At 47.1% G+C, this 22,587-nt stretch overlaps 1 protein-coding gene across 1 annotated transcript in view; it reads left to right on the top strand.

Annotated features, from left to right (window-relative positions):
- Nucleotides 1-22,291, top strand: part of LOC147438614 (3-hydroxyacyl-CoA dehydrogenase family protein) — a 47,810-nt gene extending 25,519 nt beyond the window's left edge. Inside the window, exons 2-4 of the mRNA XM_086484663.1 lie at nucleotides 17,374-17,595; nucleotides 17,680-17,792; nucleotides 21,649-22,291. Coding sequence (XP_086340789.1) covers nucleotides 17,374-17,595; nucleotides 17,680-17,792; nucleotides 21,649-21,982 — 669 coding nt within the window. The 3' untranslated portion in view covers nucleotides 21,983-22,291. The remainder of the gene's footprint in view (nucleotides 1-17,373; nucleotides 17,596-17,679; nucleotides 17,793-21,648) is intronic.
- Nucleotides 22,292-22,587: the final 296 nt, after the last annotated feature.

Genomic DNA, 22,587 nt, shown 5'->3' with positions numbered 1-22,587 from the left:
AGATCTATCGTGATAGATTCGAGATCCATTGAAACCGGCCCATAGGGCGGTAGGCTTTGGCTTTAACACCCGAAATTCTTTACTTTACTTTAGAGAGAGAGAGAGAGAGAGAGAGAGAGAGAGAGAGAGAGAGAGAGAGAGAGAGAGAGAGAGAGAGAGAGAGAGTACTTTGCAAAAAGAAACCTGCGACGGGAATTAACACTTAAGCACACACACGGCTCGAAAGCTAGAATGCTCCGAGCAGATGCCGATAACATGTAGGCCCCAAAATTGGCGCCCCTTTCAGTATTTCTTTATACTTTGAGAGGGTAAATTACAAAGTAGAGTCCTGGGAATCCTTTACCTATATCCAGCTAGATACCACCTCTTTTGGCCAAATTTCGGCAGCATAATAGCCCCAAAACTTGCGCGAAACCAATTCCCCTGCTGGAACTCACTTCCACTTGCATAAACCCTCTGATTTCTGTCCAAAAACAGTAAATTCAGCTCGCTGTATTTACTGGTTTTTGCCCTGTTTTCAGCCCTAAACAGTCCTTGAACTGTCCTTTGTCAGTGGGGCACTGTTCCCAATGGTTCTGGCTTCCGTTTGGTTGAAAAACAGTCAATTTACAGCGCATAACCAGCGCTAAAAACGCACCTATTTGGTATGACCCTCGCCGGTGCCTGCTTTGGAGTAGCAATTAGCTACTCATGTTCTTGCTCAAGGAGGCTCTTGCCTCAACACAAAAGCATGAAACCACACAACTGTACATCAGTCAAATGAAGAGCCTCTTGTGGGGCATCACATAATTGCACGTAGGGGGGGGAGAGAGCAGTGTGTAGTGTGCAGGTCATCACTCCTAGAACCACACTGTATATAGAGAGGAAAGAAAGTACTCCATAGCTCTTAATCTGCGACAGGTTCTCAATGAAGCATCCCCCCAGCATAAAACGAGCGCCCCCTCTTCTGTGCTTGACCTGTCATGCATCTGTGAACAAATAGATGTAGAAGGGGAAGATTTCCATGGCTGCCAAAACTTGCGTATCGCTGAAAATGCAGCAAAACAGCCCTATAAACACGCATTTGATGCCTTCCAATGCTGAAATCGAGCTCCTTGGTCCTAGGTAAAGTCATGGGAAGCTAAAAAATGGAGAGAAATGGCTGAAAATTAGAGTTATCAGCCTCCAAAACTGCTCCAAAAATTCAGTTACGAGTTTTGTTCACCCAGACTTGGTAAATCGACCAAAAAGTGCCACTTGGCACTCATGCATGCAATTTCCCCGCATTGGGCTTCTTGCTTAAAAATCTCTCAGCTGGTACATCAGTTGACGTTGCAGTAGAGTAATAAAACGTTCCCCTTGTCATTATGAAGCTAATGACACGAACAGATTTTGTGGCCCAAAATAGCAGTTCCCTAAATTTTAGGGGATGCTTCCGTTGTACTTGCACTGGTCTTCTGACCATCTATCCCCATTGGGACCGCATCCAAAAATGCAATGTGGCCCAATTGTCGGGTATTTTCCTTTGGTGACTTTATACCTTTATTGAGTTCACTTCTTAGTATCCACCAACTTGCTAAGTGCGACCGGGGGACCTACATGATCTTGAACTGAGCCTAGACATCCTTTTACTTTACGAGTTCCAATGCCGACCAACTTCCTGTCTGCGGGTGAACTACCGTTCACATTGGCCATACAATGTCCGACCATTTGCAACTTCAAAAAGATGGTCTCAGAAATAAAACAAAAATCATTGGAAAGAAACCAACAACTAAGGTTAGCAGTTGCCACGTCCTCGTGATATCCATTCACTGTCCGGTCCCGAGAGGAGGTTTGCTCGCGGTTGCAGATGAGATCATCACCCGATTCACCCTTTTCTGCTGCACCTTTGACATGGTATCAGAGCCACAACATGCTCTTGAATCGGATTGGTGATTTGTGCAAGTATTTGGTGCTAAATTTCCAAGAGGACGAAAAGAGAAGATTTATTGTTTTTTTTTTTTGCGTATTTCACTCATTTGGGGCTGATTTTGGCTGTAGTGTCTCTTCTACCATGGAAGTGGGTACCCCCCTTGCCTCATAAATAGGTGCCCAAGGGGAGGTAGGGCAATGCCTGGAAAAATCCCCCACGACCCAACAAGAAATAAATGAGGGCGCCCGGACAAGGTGGACAGCCGGCCAAGAAGTGGGCGGCCGGACAGTGCAGTCTAAATGCATATGCAAAGGGTGGCCAGCCGGGAGGCGCACTAGCCGTACATGCATGCCCTAGACCTGTGCAGTAGCAGAGTGGTGTAAGTCTTAACACCCCCTCTTAGCACCGGATGCTGAACAAACCGCGTGAAGCCGAAGATGTGAGGCAAATGATGAAGATGTCTGCTCCGATGTCCAGTGAAGGACAATACTCCGGCGAACTTCGCGAGTGTAGCAGCAGTCTGGGGTGTCCCAACCGCTAAGAAATCTCCATGGTAAAGTGCTGTCACGAGCAGTGTAGTGAACTGCTATACTCCGCCAATGCAATGTGAAGGTACTGCGTGAAGGTCCCGAACTGAGTGTGAAAATAACTCCTTGTCGTGAAAGAAGCGCCAATAGACCTGCAAGTGTCCTGCCCAATAGGATTTGTAGTGTCTGTAATCCAGCTGTATGGAGAAAATGGAGAAGCCCAGGAATCGTCATGAGAATGAACGGAAGCCTGTCAATGCATGAACCTGCAACCCAGTGTGGCCAGATGGCTAAGCTGTGTAAAACTCCAGGAAGGCAAAATGTAGCAATCTGCACCATAAGCGTCCTCCGAATCAAGGAAAGTCAGACTAAACAGTCTGCATTGTAGAAGCTACTGTAAGCTGCAGCAGTCACCGGGAGACCGCACGGACCACCACCGGATGGTGTCCTGTCAGTAGGTAGGGTAATCCAAGATTAGGGGAAAGCCAGACTCAACAATCTGCGCTGTGAAAGGGCCTTTGAGAAGAGGTGTGGTCAGACCAGCTGTCTGCACCGTAATCATCTTGTAGAAGAAGGGAAGCGAGACTGAGCAGTCTTCACTGTGAATAACCTCTGAGAAGAGGAAAGGCTAGACCAATTTGTCTGCGTCACCTTGCCTGTATCTCCTGCCTCCAATCCTCCGGTGTCAACCAAAACAGAATCCACGCCAACACCACCACCAAACCGCATCTCAGTGTGGCTCTCAATGTGAATGAGCTGGGAGTGGCCTACTACCCAGGGCGGGGGATAAGTCTGCTGTAAGGTTACCGAGGGTGAGTGTAAGCAACTCTAAAGGTAGAAATCCAAATGATCAGAAGTGTAGAAGAGCAACTGCATTACCATCCAAGCCAAACTTCGGGTGACTCCGAATGTAGTCGCGGGATTCTTGATCTCGGGTAAACTCTCCAAGAGAGTCCAAAGCACTGAAGTCCCACTCGAGTGTGTGGATCCAAGCAATGAACTTGTCCAAGAAGAGATCCAGGATCCTCTCCCTAAGTCCATGTAGATGCTCCTGTGTAAGCAAGTGATCTGGCGTGTCGAGGTCAAGTGGTAAGTGTCTGTCACCCAAGATGGTGGTGTCTTCTCTGGGAATGTCGGAATCCCATATGCCATGAGCGTGGCCATATCTCGTGTGAACTCCTCTGATGAGTGCATAGGTGTGTCTATAGCAAACCACAAGTCACCACCCCCTCTGGAGTGTGCAACCGCCGGATGATGGCTGGAATGAATGGAACTCCCAAGGACCGTACGCCGTCAAGCCGATGTCGAAGATACCGTGTACTGCAGCAGTCACTGAGAGACCGCATGGATCACCACCGGATGGGTCCTGGCAGGAGGTAACTTCATCCTCTGTGAAAAACACAAGCCATGTGGCTGCTGTCCACCCAAAAACGCAACTGCGAGGTGATGAAAACGCTGCTGTCCAGCGATTTTCGACGTGCTCATACGCTCCCGATAGGGTTTGGAGCGGTGCACAGGGTCTAGGGAGGGCGGGGAATCAATGTAGCAACCCAAAGCGGGCTGAGAACAGAGAAAACACAGCACGTGTATATGGCTGAAAACAATAGTTCTGAAGAGGATTCTTGCCGGCTAGGCACTGGATGCCGAGCCTGTGGTACAAAGATCTGAGTGGGCTGATGCTGGCGCTGCCCCCCTCTGCTGAAAACGCAAGGGGCAACAAAAAACGCAAGTGATCTGAAGGGGTTTTCCGCGATAAAAATGTCCAGAAATGGCTGGTGTTGGCAGCCAGCAGGTGATTGCCAATGGAGGAAGCAAAAACGCAGGTAGAAATGGGGATTCCCGCGACAGAAACCCTACAGGAATCTTCGCTTGCCTGGCAGAAATGCTGATCGCTGGCTGATTCTTGCAGAAAACGCTGTGGGAGAACTTGGGCATGTGACAAGGCTAGGTCTCTTAGACTTACACCACTCTACTGCTGCACAGGTCTAGGGCATGCATGTACGGCTAGTGTGCCTCCAGGCTGGCCACCCTTTGCATATGCATTAAGACTGCACTATACGCTCTCATTTATTTCTTGTTGGGTCGTGGGGGATTTTTCTAGGCATTGCCCTACCTCCCCTTGGGCACCTATTTATGGGGGAAGGGGGGTACCCACTTCCATCATCTGGTTATTGTGTATTGGGTCTTCTGCTCATGGTAGTCATGGGGGGCGATCACCATATCTTGCGTTTGTGATCTACTCTCTCTCTCTCTCTCTCTCTCTCTCTCTCTCTCTCTCTCTCTCTCTCTCTCTCTCGCACACGCGCACTCACATGCCGGGGTAATAAGCTCCAAGCCATGCTTTACGGCGCTACCTTTGGTGGTCCGCTACGCCTCCGAGAAAATGGCTCAGGTTGGGGGCAAAACAGAAATTTCAGAGTTGGACATGGGGAAGTTGGGGAAGGTGGGAGGATGGTGCCAAGTGGCAATGGAATAACCCCACATGGGAGGGAGCAAATGACAAATGGAGGGTATAAGGGGGGGAGTGGGTACCCCCTATGAGTGTATCAAAGGAGTTAATGGAGCTTCTTGGCCTTGCTTGAGAGGGCTCGTGGGCTTTGGGGAGAGGAGGGGGCGCCCAATTTGTGTTCCCACTGCTTGGACAGGCGCCCTGCCCACTTTTTGGTCCCCGGACAACCCCCCCCCCCCACTTGCCTTGGTCAAAAAGTGGCCGACAGCCCATTTTTTACCCAAAAAAGGTTCAAAATGGACCAATAAAAAGGTGCCGAAAGGGGGAAATGAAGTCGGCTAAGAGGGGGGAGAAAATCCCTTGGGATAAGAGCCAAAAAAATCCCCCTTTAATAGCTGCATTTCTTTGCACACCTACAGATACTTTCCAGAGACCTCCTTTTTGAAGCTTTTCCAAAACCCCCAAACTTCGAATGCTTGTAATTTGCTCATTCCTTATCGGAATCAAGCATATGGATGCACTATGGACATCTACGCGAGCCAATCTACACACTCATGTTCTCTAATTCTCCTAATTCCTAGTGTGGTTTACGCTAGAGCTGTTCTTCTCCAAGCTTTATAGGTGTTTAATACAGGTGAATTTGACGGTGCAGCTGTTTCTTTTTCCAACGGTGTGATCGGTGCAAGGCTATAGGGGCATTCGTTCTCATTGTCGTGTGCACTCCACAACGTCTTCAAAAGGCCAAAGTGACCTATGAGACCAGAAAGTTACAATGTGGTGTATCTGATACAAAGTCAGATTAACAAAATAAATTAAACTAGGATAACAGAATATAAATACTGTGAAATCCTAAAGTAAGCTGATAGATCCTAAAGTAAGCTGATAGGTGTGAAAGGTGAAAGGCGTGAAATGTGTAAACTAAGCAGTACAATGTGTAGAGATCCATCTTCATCTGCACTTTGGACAATGAAAAAGTATGGTTCGAATCCTTTGCTGTAGCCTCCTTTGAAACTGTGTAGCTCCTCTTCTCCATCGAAGTTGTCTAGATCTCCCTAGCTCCAATGCTCGGTCTATGAGAATGCCAGTAGTGCAGGCAGACCTCTCCATTGTTGGCTGCTCCTTTGTCTGTTCTTCTGGGTGTACAATATCTAGTGTAAAGAAATCTTTGATCTGTCTCTGGGGTTGTCTCTCTTCAGCTGTCCTCAGTAAAGTTTCTCTATGCCTGTGTAACTCAAGTAGATATAGCCCAAGACATCTTTGATCCTCATAACTCATGACCCTAGATAGAGGCCCAAAAACTTCTCTGAATAGACAATGAAAACGGCCTCGTATCTCATAGTACAATGTGCAATGACATATGTAATGTACCTCTGTCTCTGGCTCTAGATGGCATAAGCAGCATATCCTGCTATCTGCTGGTGTCCCTCTGAATCTGCCAGTCTCAATCTCGAGCTGATGTGAGGACGTGCGTATCTGGCCAATGGCACAACGCAAACCATGAGAAAGATGCGTGTCCATATAGCTATGTCGAATCACAAACCCATCCCCCGTGAAGTGGAGAAGATGCTCTCTATAGAAAGCCATCTTTGTGCCCAACTCCTGTATCGGCTCTATCCACGTCCTCCTCTTGTCCAGCTGGAACAGATCCTGACGAATGAGTCTATTAATCTCTACCCGCGTCAGAGACCTCAAGGGTGCCTGTAGAGAGTATTGAAAAGGAGGCAATCTGTCCATGGTGAAACCATGTGTCTGAAACCATGATGCCATCTGTGCATACTAGCATGATATATCCCCATTAAGAGCTAATTGTTTGGAGGACTCTAGAGCCACCCTGGCATATCTGTCTCTGGTAGTATCCCTCATACTGCGTACAAAGGAGATTGACATAGTAAGCGCCTCAATCTCTATAGGGGGGGCAGCTAATTCCGCTCGAATGATATCATGCGGTACAGAAGCCTTGGCTCTAATCAGCCGAGAGATCATAGATACAAGGGGCTTCTCCATACGCCTCCACCCATCCTGGCCTCCTGCACCCCATATAACATAGTAGAGGCAACCAAAGTATCAAAGAGCCATAACTTTGTCCTAGGTTCTTGGAACTGAACTTGCGAACACATCCTCTCCATTCCTCCGAGAGCCACACCAGCTCTAGTTAGTCTAGTCTCTGTTGCTCTTCTCAAAGAAAATCTCGGCCCAGTAAAGACTACCCCCAAGTAAGTGTATGCATCTGTATACTCCACAATCTCCTGACCATATTTGAAAGTAGGTACTGATCTCCTGACCCATTGCGGTGTGGTGTTAAACACCATAACCTTGGTTTTACCTAGGTTTACACACAATCCACTATCCTCTGCAAAATTGCGTAGTGCATCCAAATGTCATTGCATACCTTCTGGTGAGTCAGATATCAACACAATATCATCAGCATATAGCAACAATGGGATCGACGTCCCTGCCAGCTGGGCACCCCGGTCAGCGTCTCTGTCATTGTAATCAGACACCTCATCAACATACATACCAAATAGAGTAGGAGACAATGGGCAGCCCTGTTTCACTCCAATAGTAGAGTGAACTAAATCAGAAACCCCTTCCGAAGTGCGTACATGTCCCATCATTGATCTGTACAAAGCCATAATCCCCCAAATCACCTCTATGGGCACCCCCATCTCCTGTAGTCTGCGCATCAATCGAGCTCTTGGTACCATGTCAAATGCTTTGCGAAAATCCACAAAGCTACAATAGATCCGTCTCCCATGTGCTCTGCCCTCCTCAATGATGGCCCTGAGTGTCAGAATATGATCAAGAGTGGAGAAACCCCTCCTGAAGCCGGCCTGACCCTTTGCTCGTACACCCTCGCCCTCTGCCCAAGTACTCAAGTGTTGCTCCAGGATAGATGCATACAACCGTGCCAATGTGTGTCCGACCATAATAGTGCGGTAGTTCCCAGGCTCTGTAGGGTCACCAGCCTTGAGGATGGGCACAATATTAGACAATCTCCAAGTCTCAGGTAACCCCTCACACATGGCACGATTGAACAACACTGCGAGAACCTCCATGAGCATATCCCTGGCATGTATAAAGTGCTCCGCTACTAGACCGTCATGATCATATGCCTTCCCGGTCCTCATCCTGTCGATGGCCCTTTGTACCATCTCAGATGTAAAGAAAGTGCTCGTAGTTGGGCAAGGCTTGGAAGGGTCTGGAAGGGGTTCCTGTCCAGGAACCGTATATAATGATGTCGCATATTGGCCCCACGTATCAGGTGAAGTAATCACTGGGAGAGGGGAGTGCTCATGGAAGAGTCGCCATGCCTCTCCTGAGTCCCTACTCAAGAACATCTGATATAAGGCTCACTCCATTTGAGCTAGGTAAGCTCGCTTCTTCCGTCGCACAAGGCGTCGAAAAGCAATCCGAGATTGTCTGTAAGTGATGACTCCTAAAAGAAGATCCCTCTGAAGCTGGGCTCTCATCTCTCTGCACTCCTCATCATACCAACTATTCTGGGGCATGCTTCTAGAATGTCGTCTCTTGCCCGGCTGAGTGTGTGGGTATGCCACTGATGCAGGCCCATGCAGTGTCTCAGTCAGTAGAGTGGTGCACTCCTCCACTAAGAGGCCTGTACCATTTGTGCGAGCTGTGCCTTCCAATAGACGATCCCAGATCTCCTCTATATAAACGAAATTAGTCTCTAGTGTAAATGTATAGCGGGTGTGTGACCTACCTCCTGATTTCTGGGTTGTACTATATTGAAATTTAACAGACAGTGTCAAGAGAGCATGATCTACTGCTATGCCCACTGGCCTGGCTCCCACTGTGAAATCTTGAATGCAGGGGACAAAGCTCGGTTGTGTCATAACATAATCCACTGTACTGGCCCCATGTCTGTGTTGAAAGCATGTGAAACCGGCTGCTCCAGGAAATGGCTGTAAACCATTAAGTATGGCTAATCCATGTGTAGTCGTCATTTCCATGAGGTATCTTCCATACTCCGTCTGCTCTTTGTCATCTGAGCATCTGTCAAGCCCCAACTCACCCACATCCAGCTCTCTAAGCATCTCATATGAAGTGTCGTAGAAGACTGTCTGCGAGTTGCCCGTTCGGGCATTGAAGTCCCCTAGGAGAATGATATCACCATCCCTAGAAAACTACCATATGTCATCATCTAGAATAGAGAAAGGCGACTGCCCTCTGGATGCAGCATACACTAATGTACTGGGAGGAAAGTAACATATGGCAATATATAGGAATCGACCTGTGTCAGCTCTCAGTCTCACCCACATATATCTAGCATGATCATCTCTTCGTACATTATGCAGTAATGGTTGTAGTTCCTCTTTGAATAGCACTGCTACTCCTCCTGAACCTCTACTCCCATGCTCAGATCTCGCATTTGTCCTGTGAGCTGTCTCCCATCTGTATCCCACCACATGTGGCATCACCTGTCCAGGGCCTCACCTATCCAGGGGCTTGATGAGTCTCTGAGAAGAATACAATATCCTTGTCTTTGAAACTGTCCTCAAATGTACCCACGTCCAACCTCATAGACCCATTACAATTCCAGGTAGCCATCTTCAGTGTGGTCCCATAGGTCTCGCACCGTCATGCAGTGCGCCGCTCTAAAATCACCATCCGTCCATCTCTGTAGAAGGCTATCTTTCCCTTCTCCCTTGCCGGTGTAATCTCTGGCATTACCTCTCTCATATGTGCGAGCTGTGAGAGAGTCAGGTCATCACCGAGGAAAATACCTGTATTTTTGAAAGTAAGCCTCTTCCTCAAGAATTCCTTCTTCTCTTCCAACGAGGGGAAGCGTAGTATAAGAGCTCTCCCCTTTGAAGACTCTCCTGTGCCATTACTTTTCTTACCTACCCTCCATGCCTTTGTGTGCAAAGGCTTCTCCATCCCCATCATGGATGTAAGGCTTGTGACCTCTTTCTCCACATTGTTTATGTCCTTGAGACCGGTCACTCTCACATGCAGTGCTCGCATCTGCCTTCTTTGTTCCTCTTCGAGGGTCATGTTGATAAGCTCGGTCTACAAGGAGTTTCTTGACCTTTCCCTTTCTTGGCGACCTCAATCCATTTTTCGGCCTCGTCCGTCTTTTTCTGTGTCCTTGTTATCATCTCCGCCCATGAAGATGTCTTTGCCACACTCAGTTTCTCTTCCTCTGTGATCATCCTTACATGTTCCTTGATTGCCTTGATTTCATCTATTACCGAGGGCTGAAATTCGCCTTCCTCTAGTCCACTGCTTACTCTATCAGCAAGCTCCTGTTTAAGGGCTGAGGCTTCTTTTTTGAGTGTCCGTATCTCCACGTTTGGGTTCTCTTGTTTGAGGGCTGAGACTTCTTCTTTGAGTGTCTGTATTTCTGAGTTAAGGCTCTCTTTCTTCTTCTTCCATTGTGCGCCTTCATTGAAGACCATCTGAAGGAGGTTGGCCTTCTCCTTCCATCTCTGTTTTCCACTCCTTCATTTCCCTCTCCATCTGCGCCATCCGCTTGTTCGTGAGCATGAAGGTTTCCTTTGCTCACGACTTGCAAATAGGTGAGACATTGACGGCTTCCGTGTCTTGTGCAAGGTCCTGTGTAGGGGAGATTGCTTCCATGTTTTGTCGTTCAAGAGATGTATCGGACTCACTTACCATTTCGCACATAGAATTTCCCACTGAATCCTGCGCGTATAATGTCGCGTATGATGTCCGGGTCTATAGTGGCCGGCACACTATAAACCACTCCAAAACAGGGATATGTGAGCGAGGGTATGTCCTCAACTCGACGAGCCCAACACGGCTCACAATACAAGATAACAAGGATTCGGAACTCAAGGGGCTCACCCTTCTACTGGCATACAAAGTATGGGCTACCCTGCGCCAATGCCCAACGCGGGCACCACTACTGTGTCTAGTGGAGCTGGATGCGCAAGGGGCTGAACTGCGCAAGAGAGAGAGAGTAACCTTTTTCTGCATACGAAGAAGGTGGAGTGACCAGCTTCAATTTTCTGAATCGCCAATAGTAGGACTGCCACTTGAGCAAGCGACTTCTTGATTTGTGCCTTGGGCCGAGAGATTATCATGTGTGGAGTGTAATGTGTTCAATGCTCATTGTGCGCAACCATGCAGGAGTGCAGTGGCAAAACAGATTGAGCCTCGAGGCAATAAAGATCATGACCCAAGAGAGAGACGCAGCCTGGCAAAACATAGCAGTAGCGTGAACTTTAATGGTTGTATTGCTGCGCGAGGGGAGGGGCTGAAGAGGGGGGGGCGTGAGAGGGAGGTGCACAACGTGGGAGGCCTTTCACTTCGTGGACGAGAGGATGAGAGAAAGACACTGCTCGCTGCCCATCGCTAACACAGGCTGCTCAATGCTCATCGCGCGCAACCATCGCAGACTGAACTGCGCACGCGCGCGAGAGAGAGAGAGAGAGAGAGAGAGAGAGAGAGAGAGAGAGAGAGAGAGAGAGAGAGAGAGAGAGAGAGAGAGAGAGAGAGAAGCCAATTTAGCAACAAGAGGTGTGTCATGTTTGGAAACATTCAAAGCATCTACCTTTGCAGTAGAGTTTCTTGTCGGCAAAGTGTCAAACGAGGTCTTGCAGATTGAGTCAAATTGTTGCGAGAATCCCGAGAATCGGTACGTGGTTGGTGAGGGTTCTGGATATTAGTCGGTTGATTATCCGTAACAAATTCCAAATTTTCTTTCATAAGCTTGTATCCGACTGCAACATGGTTCATTGCACAGTAGAATCCTGTTTAGATAAACAGTATTCTTGTAGAGGTGAATTTGTTTCCCTTGATACATGAGGGGGGCGTGGATATCCATCTTACGAGTCTTTACAATCATGAACTTTGTTTTGTCTACATTGATTGATAGACCCTCCTTTTCACAAAAAGCATGTAACGCATCGACCAATTTCTTTAGAGCTGTAATGTCATGGGCGAAAAGAGCCACATCGTCTGCATAGATGAGCATGAGAAGTGTAAGCATCCCGATGGCTGGTTCGTCCCCTTCTAGTTGAGGAGGAAGCTTTCTATTTGATCAATGCACAATCCAAAAAGAGTAGGGTAGAGAGGGCATCCTTGTTTGACCCCCATGTTGCTCGAGAAAGCTTTGGACAGCCCTTCGTGCGTTTTTAGTTGACATATGACTCTGTCATAGAGACGTGCTACCGCACTCCTGAGATGCATCGGTACTTTTATGCATTCCATCCTTTTCCATATACCCATTCTCGGGACCGGGTCAAAGGCTTTAGTGAAATCTACAAAGCAACAATATAATGTTTTTCCCTTTAGCTGACTCTCTTCCATTAATACCCTGAGTGAAACAAGGTGATCAATGGTGCTATGTTTTGGTCGAAAACCTGCTTGTTCTTTTGCTCGTTTTCCATTTGTCTTTGCCCATGTGCTTATGCTTTGTTCTAAGATGCTTCCCAAAAGCTTTGCCATGCAAGATCCTACCATAATGGTACGGTAGTTGGTAGGCTGATTTACATCCCCTTTTTTGTAAAGTGCTTTGATCGAGTTCTTTTGCCAATCCTCGGGTAGCCCTTGAACAATGGCTTGGTTTAGCATTCTATGTATCCACTCTCTGGCTCTCATGCCTGACCCTTTAAGCATTTTTGAGTTCAAGTGTAGTATGTCCGGAGCTTTCCCATTTGCAAGTTTCTGTATGCCTTTTTTAACCGTTTTGGAATCAAAGTGGTCTTGGGCATGGAGATCGGTTTGCATGTGTGGCATTTCTTCCGCATTATTATGCACATATAGTTGTTCCATATACATGTACATGTCATTTGAGCTTATGTCCCCCATAATGTCATGTCTCCGTCCTTTTATTTTCAGCCATTCCTTTTTGGAATTTTTCTTGAAGTTGGATATGGCTTGTGTCTCCGTGCATAGCTCATAGTTTCTTCTTTTCCGCCTCTTGAGATTTGTGTAGTCTTTTGATAGAGTTTCCCATTCCGTGTTCGTCGTTGACAGTGCCCGCAATTGTTTTTTGACATACTTGCACTCTTCATCAAACCATGGGTTATGCGGTAGCCCTTTAACATGATTTCCTTGCCGATGCGTTTTTCCCATTGTTTGTTCCACGGCATCACATAGAGCTTGTTTGAAAATTGGCCATGTTTCTTAAATGTGTGATGGCATGGGTACATGAGCAAGTGCATTGTCTAGATGTTCTGCATACATTCTTTTCTTGTCCACTTGCATTTTGTATGTCCATGATCGGGCATGGGGCTGTTTTGTGCTTTTTGAGTGGGAACTTGTAGCCATACATGGATTGGGGTCTGGTCCGAATTGGGTGACCTTTTCCCAATTGTAAAATTACTTACAATATGGGATGCCTCATATGCAATCAATACATAATCAATAACACTCATGCCTTTGTTGGCCGTGTAGCATGTGCATTCTCCCGATTTTTCAAACTTACTTGTTCCATTGACGGCGATCAGTTGTAAGGATGTCATCATACTGAGCAATGCAATACCTTGCGGGTTTGTAATGAGATCTTTCGAACATCTCTCCCATGTGGGATCTAGTATCTCATTATGTTCAAGCATTGGAGGTGTCATGAGATCCACCATTTGCATTTGCGCATGTGCTATGCGAGCATTCATGTCCCCAATAAGCATAATCATCCCTTCTTGTGCATAGGCATGGATATCGGCATACAGATCCTCGAAAGGGTAATTCTTCTCTACATTGAAGGCACCATAGAATGGTGACTCTCTATGGGGGATGTAGCACCCGGCAATGAACATAGGTTTAGGTTTTGTGTCAAACTTGATCCATATGTACCGGTTATGAGCATCTGTCTTGCAAATTGTGATCATTTTTCTGAGTTCCTCTCGGTATATCACTGCGACTCCTCATTGTCCCCTCATTTTTGTACATGGCATCCATAGGGAGTGTGTGACATATCCTTCAATGTGTGGTATTCTACATGCATCGTGTTCCCATGTTTTCAATAAAAAGAGAATATCGGCTTGTGGTAGGACTTCCGTTAATCCTTCTCCCTCATGCCACGGGAAGCCTCTGCAATTCCAACTTGTCACGTGTAGTTCCGTGAACCCATGGGTCTCGCATTGTCATTTTGTTTCTTCTTTTGCTTCCCCTTTTGTGTCCGCTTGGGCTGTTTTTTTGTTCATGCGAGCTTCGTATGCTTCACGTCTGGTCTTTTGTTGGCTTGGCGTTCGATCTTCACTGATGTATAGTGCGCTATCCTTTAAGTAGATGCGGGCATTTTCGAGGATAATAGCCCTCTTGCGGGCATCCAGAAGTGTGCATACGATTGCCCGATTTGCTTTTGGTTTCTTCTTGCCTACTCGATGTGCACCATATACCACCACATCATGCATTCCGAAGTTAACGGAGATCATTTCCGTGATGTCGGTGTTCAAGGTAATGACCTTCTCGTTGTCGGATTCGGGGATGCCCCGTATCATGATGTTCATTTTTCTTTTCTCTTGTTCGGTGTATTCTTTGTCATCCTCATTAGCATACATGTCTCTGTTCATTGAGGAAGTCTGAGGCATTGGTGTGTTTGTCAATGCATCTTTCCAAGAGCCCACATTTTCAGATACATTCATTTGCGTAATCTTTTCATCATGTGTGGCTAGCGTGTCTTGCAGTGTAGCTGTGTGCTTATCAAGAGCACTCTGGAGCTCCTGCATCTTCTCCTCTTGGTGACGGACTCGTAGGTCTTGCATTTGGAGCTTGTGTTCCAATTCTTGGTTTTTTAGAGCTAGGTCTTTGATTTCATCGCTCTGCTTCATGATGGTGGTGTGCATCGAGGAGATGAGTCCCCATATGTCTCGTAATGAGCATGGTGGCGTATTCCCTTCCATGATGTCCGGTTTCGGGGGGGTTGTTTGCTGTATTGGTTTGGGTCCCATGGTGCGTGTAGGTGAGGACCTGACAGAGAGGCCGCTTCTTGAAATTCGCAGGTTCACAGTGTCATTCATGTGGCCATGGTGTGCTGACCTGCTGGGCTATACGTCCTCAGTCATTGCAGTCCGCCATGTGTTCAAAGATGGGCGCGCTGCTGCACAGAGAGAGGAATTAAAGTCCTGTCGATGCTCCTGCTGTGGTGCCACGCGAACAGAGGGAGGCTGGGCTGCTGCTACAGTCCCGCGAGGGAGGCTGGGCTTGTTGCTACAGTCCCGAGAGAGAGAGAGAGAGAGAGAGAGAGAGAGAGAGAGAGAGAGAGAGAGAGAGAGAGAGCACGGGGGGGGGGGGGGGGACAGCATGTGGGTAGGGGGGGGAGAGAGAGAGAGAGAGAAGCAGTGGGGGGGGTGGGGGTGGGCGATAGACTAAAACTAAACAGTGAACAGACAATAAATAAATAAAAAGCTCAAAGGCTAAAATAATCAGTGATAGACAAAAAAAAAAAAAGGGGGGGGGGGGGGGGGGGGGGGGGACGCGCGATAGACAGGAGGGGGATTAACCCGCGATAGACAAAAAAAGGGGGGGGGGGGCGATGGAGAGAGATGGAGCAGGGGGGACAGCGTGATGGAGAGAAGGGCAGGTAGCGCGCAGCAGCAGGGGAGCGCGAGGGGCAGGGGCATCCGGGCGGCAGGGCGAGGGTGCAGGGGCAGCAGGGCGGCAGAGAGAGAGAGAGAGAGAGAGAGAGAGAGAGAGTCCAGCTGAGAGACACGGAGTGGTGGAGTTCCACTCCAAGACGGCCCTGGCCCCAAACCCTAGCGCCGTGCCCCTCTCTTTATATTGCTCCAAGAAGACACAAGCTGTGGGACTCTTCTCCGCTTCCTCGCAAGGTGGAATGCCAGATTGAGAGCCCTACACACATATTTGAAGACCCTTGGCCTCTTCCAAAAGGAGTTACATGGAAGGCAATTCTTCTAAAAGCTTCAGGTCCAAAAGCATGTACCCAAAAGGCTGTCTGTACAGGGCTGCCACGCTATCATGTGCCTCTGCAATTCGCGGGCTGATCCGTACAACATGCCACATCATCATCTCCACACAAATCTGGACTCTGGATCTTTTAGGGTTTAGGCTCCTCGTGCACTAATCTGCAAGTTGGTAGGCTTAGGATTTTTAATCCTTTGGGTTTTAGGCCCTTTGGTCGTCTTCAGTAAGTTGGACTCCTTCTGTTGCTTCTTGGTTTTTAGGCCCCGCGACCGGGATCTGCAAGTTGGCTAATACTAACCTCCTTCGTCTTCAATGGTTGACACTCCAGCCAGTGGTATTTGGGGGGGGGGGGGTTTGGGGGTTGGGTGCCTGCGCGTGTCAGGACTCTAGAATTCTAACCCTAGCCGACTTTCTAAAGACGACCAAGGGGCCTAAAACCGAACCTGAAAACAAAGGGGCTTAGAACCTAAAAAACCTAACCTTGACCAACTTGTAGATCTTGGCTGAGGGGCCTAAAATCCCAAAAGACAAGAAGAAACCCCCAGATTTGTGTAAGGGATAATGAATGGCAGGCCAGCCCGCAATTCGTGGAGCCTGATGATGTAGCACTACTGTATGGATCCCGCAAATTGTGGAACAACCTGCTGATCTGGTGCTTTTGGATGCACTGCTTTTCATGTGAGATGCTTGTGGGAGGCCGAGGGCCTTTAAATATGTAGCATGGGCACTCTCTAGCACTCTACCTTGCGGAGAAGCAGAGCAGAGCCCAAGATTCTGTAACCAATTGAAGCAATATAAAGAAATACCAAAAGGGGTGCCAGGGTTTGGGAGCCCGTGCACTTTGGGAGTGGAACTTCGCCACTCCGTGTCTCTCGTGTGGACTCTCTCTCTCTCTCTCTCTCTCTCTCTCTCTTTCTGTTCAAGTTGTTTCAAGTGCTAAAAGATTGTTCCAGTCTGTTCTTTTCAGTGGGCACATGGTGCCCTCCCGTTACACATGCCATGTAATCTGAAAATATGTGAGATAAACAGCTTAGCCAATTGGTCGGCTTTCTCTGTCTTTTTCACCCGGTACGAAGTGCTCAATCTTTCGATTATCGTCCAAATACCATGATGCCCACTCCAAGTCTTCAAAAGATAAAAAGCGAAGTCCATTGCTATACTTTCCCAAGGGCGACCTGGAATAGGTAAGGTTGTTGGAGTTCTGCCGATTTGTGCCTGTCAAACTCTACCTTCTTACACACCAAACAAGAGCGCGCACACTCATCCACGTCCTCCTTGAACTGAGGCCAGTAGAAATACTTTTCCACTCTTTTCAAGGTACCCTCGATGCCTTTACGCGCAATCCCTCAATACCTTTTGCCTTAATCCACGTGTCACACTCAACATGGATTTCCGCATCAAGTAGCCTTGATAGTATATCCTGCAACTGTCATACCGTCAAAGATGTCTGCAAATCGGGATATGAAGCTGGCGTTAGCAATGCACATCGGTGTTTGTTTTCTACTATCACTCAAATTGATTATTTTTAATTTCCTCTTCGATTCGGTAATTCAATTCAATGTCTTATCTTTATCATTTGGTCTTCTTCAACTAAGTTTAAGGGACACTGAGACTTCTGTATAGTTTTTCTCATTTTATGATTCTGCTGGCAGGAGCAAATGGATAAATCCCTGGCGCTCATTAAAACTACCACTTCTTTAGAACATTTGGAGCCTGTAGATTTTGTAGTTGAAGCAGTTGCAGAAGATGAAAGCTTGAAAAGGCGCATATTTGCACAACTGGATAAAATTGTGAAGCCTTCTGCGGTATTGGCTTCAAACACGAGCTCCATTTCAATCACCCGTTTAGCAAATTCGACAGGACGTCCTAACCAGGTAGGCATATGAATATACCCCTGTTGTCCTCTTCTCTCAAGCCTTGTTTGCTTCCCTATTTAGTCTTTCGTGTATTTTGGTAAGGTGATAGGTATGCATTTCATGAATCCACCCCCAATAATGAAGCTTGTGGAAGTTGTTCGAGGTATGGCTACAGAGGACTCGGTTTTTGAAACAACCAAAGCACTTGCAGAAAGGTATGTTCATGTTTCTCTATGTTCTATATCTAATTATGGAGGAGAGCGCATGTAGGCATTCGGGGATCCAAATGTACTCTCTCTCTCTCTCTCTCTCTCTCTCTCTCTCTCTCAGACAGCTTTCTACGATACCTCAGAGGAAATGTTGAGAGAATTGGATGTCAGTGATATGGGACTGGCAGGTGTTCGTAGGATATGGGGGATATCTGACAAATTTGGGGACTGCACAAGGACTGGCCATCTTGAATGGCCTCCACAGATTTCCAACTCAAGTGGGTTTACTTGCTCTCCTCATAGACATGGGGCCAGCACAATGGATTATGCTCAGCCCAGTTTCATACCCTCTATTCAGGACTTTACAGTCGGGCCCATGCCTATTGGGGTAGCAGTAGATCATGCTCTCCTCACATTTACCGGCTCGTTCCAGTTCAGTACAGCTCGACTGGCACAGACACCTATGCATACCCGATACACTTTTACTTCAAAGACTGATTCTGTCTACATAGATGGTATCTACAAATGCTTATGCACAGAGGTTCCGGGGAGACCTTTTGGGGAGCTCAGTTATATATTGACAGAGACACTCCAAGATGCAGCAGTAGAGGCATACCCCCATACTGAGCCTGGGCAGTGCCGACGTTTTGGGAGCACACCCCAAAATAGTTGGTACAATGAGGAGTGCAGAGGGATGAGAGCCCGGACTTCAGAGGGAGGTACTTCTAGGTGTCATTACTCACAGGCAGTCAGGGATTGCTTCTCGGTGTTTGGTACGACGAAAGAAGAGAGCGTTCAGGCGAGGCATGGCGACTCTTCCATGAGCACTCCCTCCCACCGGTCATCACTTCTACGGAGGTATGGGGTCAGTATGCATCATCTCTCTACACCGTCTCGGGGCAGCCACCTCTTCGAGATCCGCCAGAGCCATGCCCACACACATGTGCTTTCTTTACCGCCGAGATGGTAAAGAAAGCCATTGAAAGGATGAAGACTAGGAAAGCGTTTGATCACGATGGCATGGTAGCAGAGCATTTTATACATGCCAAAGATTTGCTTGCAGAGCTTCTAGCAGTGATGTTCAACCGTGCCATGTGTGAGGGCCTACCTGATACTTGGAGTTTGTCCACGATTGTACCTGTCTTCAAGTCAGGGGACCCTATGGAGCCTGGGAACTACTGCACTATCATGATTGGACACACATTGGCACGGTTGCACGCATCCATCCTTGAGCAACAGTTGAGTAGATGGGCAGAGAGAGAGGCAGCAGGACAGGCGAGTTTTAGTTTCTCTACTCCTGACACTCAAAGCCATTATTAAAGAGGGGAGATCACGTGGGAAACGGCTCTATTATTTCTTTGTTGACTTCCGCAAAGCCTTCGATATGGTGTCCAGAGCAAGATTGATGCGCAGATTGCAAGAGATGGGTTCCAAAAGAGTTGATTTGGGGGATCATGGCTCTATACAAGTCAGTAGTGGGGCATGTACGCACTCTAGAGGGGATTTCTGATTTGGTTCACTCCACTATTGGGGTGAAACAGGGCTGCCCGCTATCTCCTACACTATTTGGCATGTATGTGGATGAGGTTGCTGACTACATTGAGAGGGATGGTGATAGAGGAGCAAAGTTGGCAGGGGCATGGATCTCACTATTTATGCTGATGATATTGTGCTGATTTTCGACTCCCCGGAGGGGATGCGGCGTCATTTAGATGCTTTGTACACATTTGCCCACGATAGTGGATTGTCTGTTAACCTGGGGAAAACCAAGGTTATGGTGTTTAACACCACACCACAGTGGGTCAAGAGGTCAGCACCTACTTTTACATATGGCAAAGAGACAGTGGAGTATACAGAAGCATACACCTATCTTGGGGTAGTCTTTAGTGGCCCGGCATTTTCATTGAGGAGAGCAGCAGAGACTAGATTGACGAGAGCTTATGTAGCCTTGGAAGGTTTGGAGAAGATGTGTTTGCAGGTTCAGTTTCAAGAACCTCGAACAAAGCTGTGGCTTTTTGACACTCTAGTAGCTTCAGCTATGCTCTATGGGGTTCAGATTTGGGGGCCCTCAGTGGACCACGAGGGCAGATCTAGTAGCACTGATGGATAGAGATGTATGGGGAGGCCTCTAGTCTCTATGATCTCTCGGATGATTCGGGCTAAGGCCTCAGTGCCACATGAGATTATTTGGGCTGAGCTAGTTGCCCCTCCTCTCGTAGTTGAGGCCCTTACTAAATCAGTTTCCTTCATGCATAATTTATGGGACCTTCCCAGAGATAGATATGCTCGGCTAGCACTCGAGTCATCCCAACATCTAGGGCTACAAGGGGACACAGCATGTTGGTATGGGCAGATGACATCATGGTTTCAGTCACACGACTTCAGCATGGATAGATTGCCTCCATTCCAGTACTCCTTGGATGCACCCTCCCCTGGATGGAGACCACTAGACTTATACGTTAGGATTTGATTCAACTAGCTACAAGAAGCACATGGATACTGCCGGTACAAGAGCTGGGCACGAAGATGGCTTTCTATAGAGAGCATCTCCTCCAACTAACAGAGGATGGATATGTGATCAGACCGGCCTATATGGACACTCATTTATCCTATGTCTATTGGTCAGATGTACACATCATCGCATCAGCTAGAGATTGAGACTGGAAGATTTAGGAGAGTACCAGCAGAAGTCATATAGAGCCAGAGACAGAGTTACATCATATTTGTCATTGTCCAGCATACTTCAAGATACGAGGCTTCTTTAATTGTCTATTGAGAGAGGGCTTTGGACCGTTGGCTAGAGTCATGAGATATCAGGATCAGAGATGCCTCGGGTTGTTTTTGCTAGAGCTGCACAAACAACTCAGCAGCCGGATGAGCATGCTTCGCAGCAGACTTTAGAGCCCACTTCTACCAGAGGTATTAGTGGACAGAGGCACTGAGCTCGGGAAAGCTAGACGCCCATGTCTACGGGGGCGACCACGACATCAACGGGGGCTCCACCGTAGGATCAGGACTATTTTAGTAGACATGGGAGACGCCCAATACGTTTTTTTTACAGAGGCGGACATTGATGAAGCTCTTCAGCGACCGATGCAATACTTCCTTGGACAACGCCCGATGCCGGGCATCCTTGTGCATGGATGACGATGATGATGATTTTCAGGCTGACAATTTGAGTCTTCTAGTTTTAGTCTTTCACTTTACTTCATTTTATTTTTGTACCCAGACATTGGATTAGTCCACAAGGATTGTATCAGTTTGGTCTCATAGGTCATTTTGGCCTTTTGAAGACGTTTAATATAACATTTCATCTCTCTCTCTCTCTCTCTCTCTCTCTCTCTCTCTCTCTCTCTCCAAGGAGGGCTTGAAACCTTGACATTACACAAGTATTACATTTGCAGCCTCTGCCAATCACGATACAGCATAAAGCCAAATAACAAGATTATAATCAATGGTGAGAAAACCCCTCAAGATCTATAGGAACCACAAAGCTGATGGTAAAAACCAAAGGATCAGCATAGGTGAAAAGGTATGTGCAGACAGGGTGAAAATAGGAAGTGGAAGTGGTGCATGACTCCAGAACTGGGATGTATAAATCTGCCCAATACCTCCTACAGCCGCAGGCGATACATAACTACCAAGACATTATGTGCTGAAACTTCCCAGACTTACCAGTCGGGACAGCACCAGGGCAGCAAAATGCTGTGCCACCATTCACACCATAAGCACAATCCATACTGGTGATCTTGAAGATAGAAAAACACCGTGCGCACACATATCAATGGAAGGGGGTGGTATTCAGAGATTCAAGTAACAAGGCTGACAGACAATTTCGTATCTTGTGTTATTCTCTTAACAGGTTTGGGAAGACTGTAAGTTGCTCAAAGGACTACCCTGGCTTCATTGTAAACCGAATTCTCATGCCCATGATCAATGAGGCTTTCTATGCAGTTATGGAAGGGGTTGGCACAGCAGATGATATTGATAATGGCATGAAGTTGGGCACCAATCATCCTATGGGCCCCCTAGCATTGGCAGATTTTATTGGCCTTGATACTTGTTTGTCAATCATGCGAGTGCTCTATCAAGGGCTTGGAGATACCAAATATCGACCGTGTCCATTGCTAGTCCAGTATGTAGATGCTGGGTGGCTTGGAAAAAAGACTGGTCGGGGTGTGTATCAGCATCCTTGATTGTTGGGCATTGTCATACTCTCTATTAACAGGTCTTAATGATGCTTTTACTAACTGACATTTCTCCTTTTTGGAAAACTGACTGATGTTTTGTAGCCTGTATACCATAGTGTGTGTGACTACGCAATTTGAGACCGAATTGTATATTTTCCTATTGTCTATAGAGCTGATACATTGGGTTTGCTTGGGCCTTCTGTCCCGCCTCATCACTTCCATTATACAAACCAATTGTACACAGCTTAATTTGTAAGATAGGCAAGATCCAATTGTGAGCAGCTTAATTGATGAATTTGTTTATTTTGATTCGCTTCCTGTTGTTTATGAGCATTGCTTTTCCCTTCCATTGTTTTGTGTTTCAAGGGGGCCCTTATTTTCTCAACAATCTCTTAAATCTACGGTATCTATTGTGTAATTGTAATTTGTGTCTTAGTGTGCTAGAAAAGTGCTACTCTTATGAGTGTGTTTCACAAAGAACACACATAATCCCTCATACTTTATGTGGAGTTACATTGAATAGAATCAATGATTGACTAAGCCCAAGGAGACTTAATTATCCTCCATCGAGTCCACTTTATCAAACAACATGTCCCCTCGTGGACTAGCAT

This window comes from Adiantum capillus-veneris, chromosome 16 (genome assembly GCF_014529385.1).
Source record: "Adiantum capillus-veneris isolate H3 chromosome 16, ASM1452938v2, whole genome shotgun sequence".
NCBI lineage: Eukaryota > Viridiplantae > Streptophyta > Polypodiopsida > Polypodiales > Pteridaceae > Adiantum > Adiantum capillus-veneris.
This window is presented reverse-complemented; position numbering and strand designations above follow the sequence as displayed.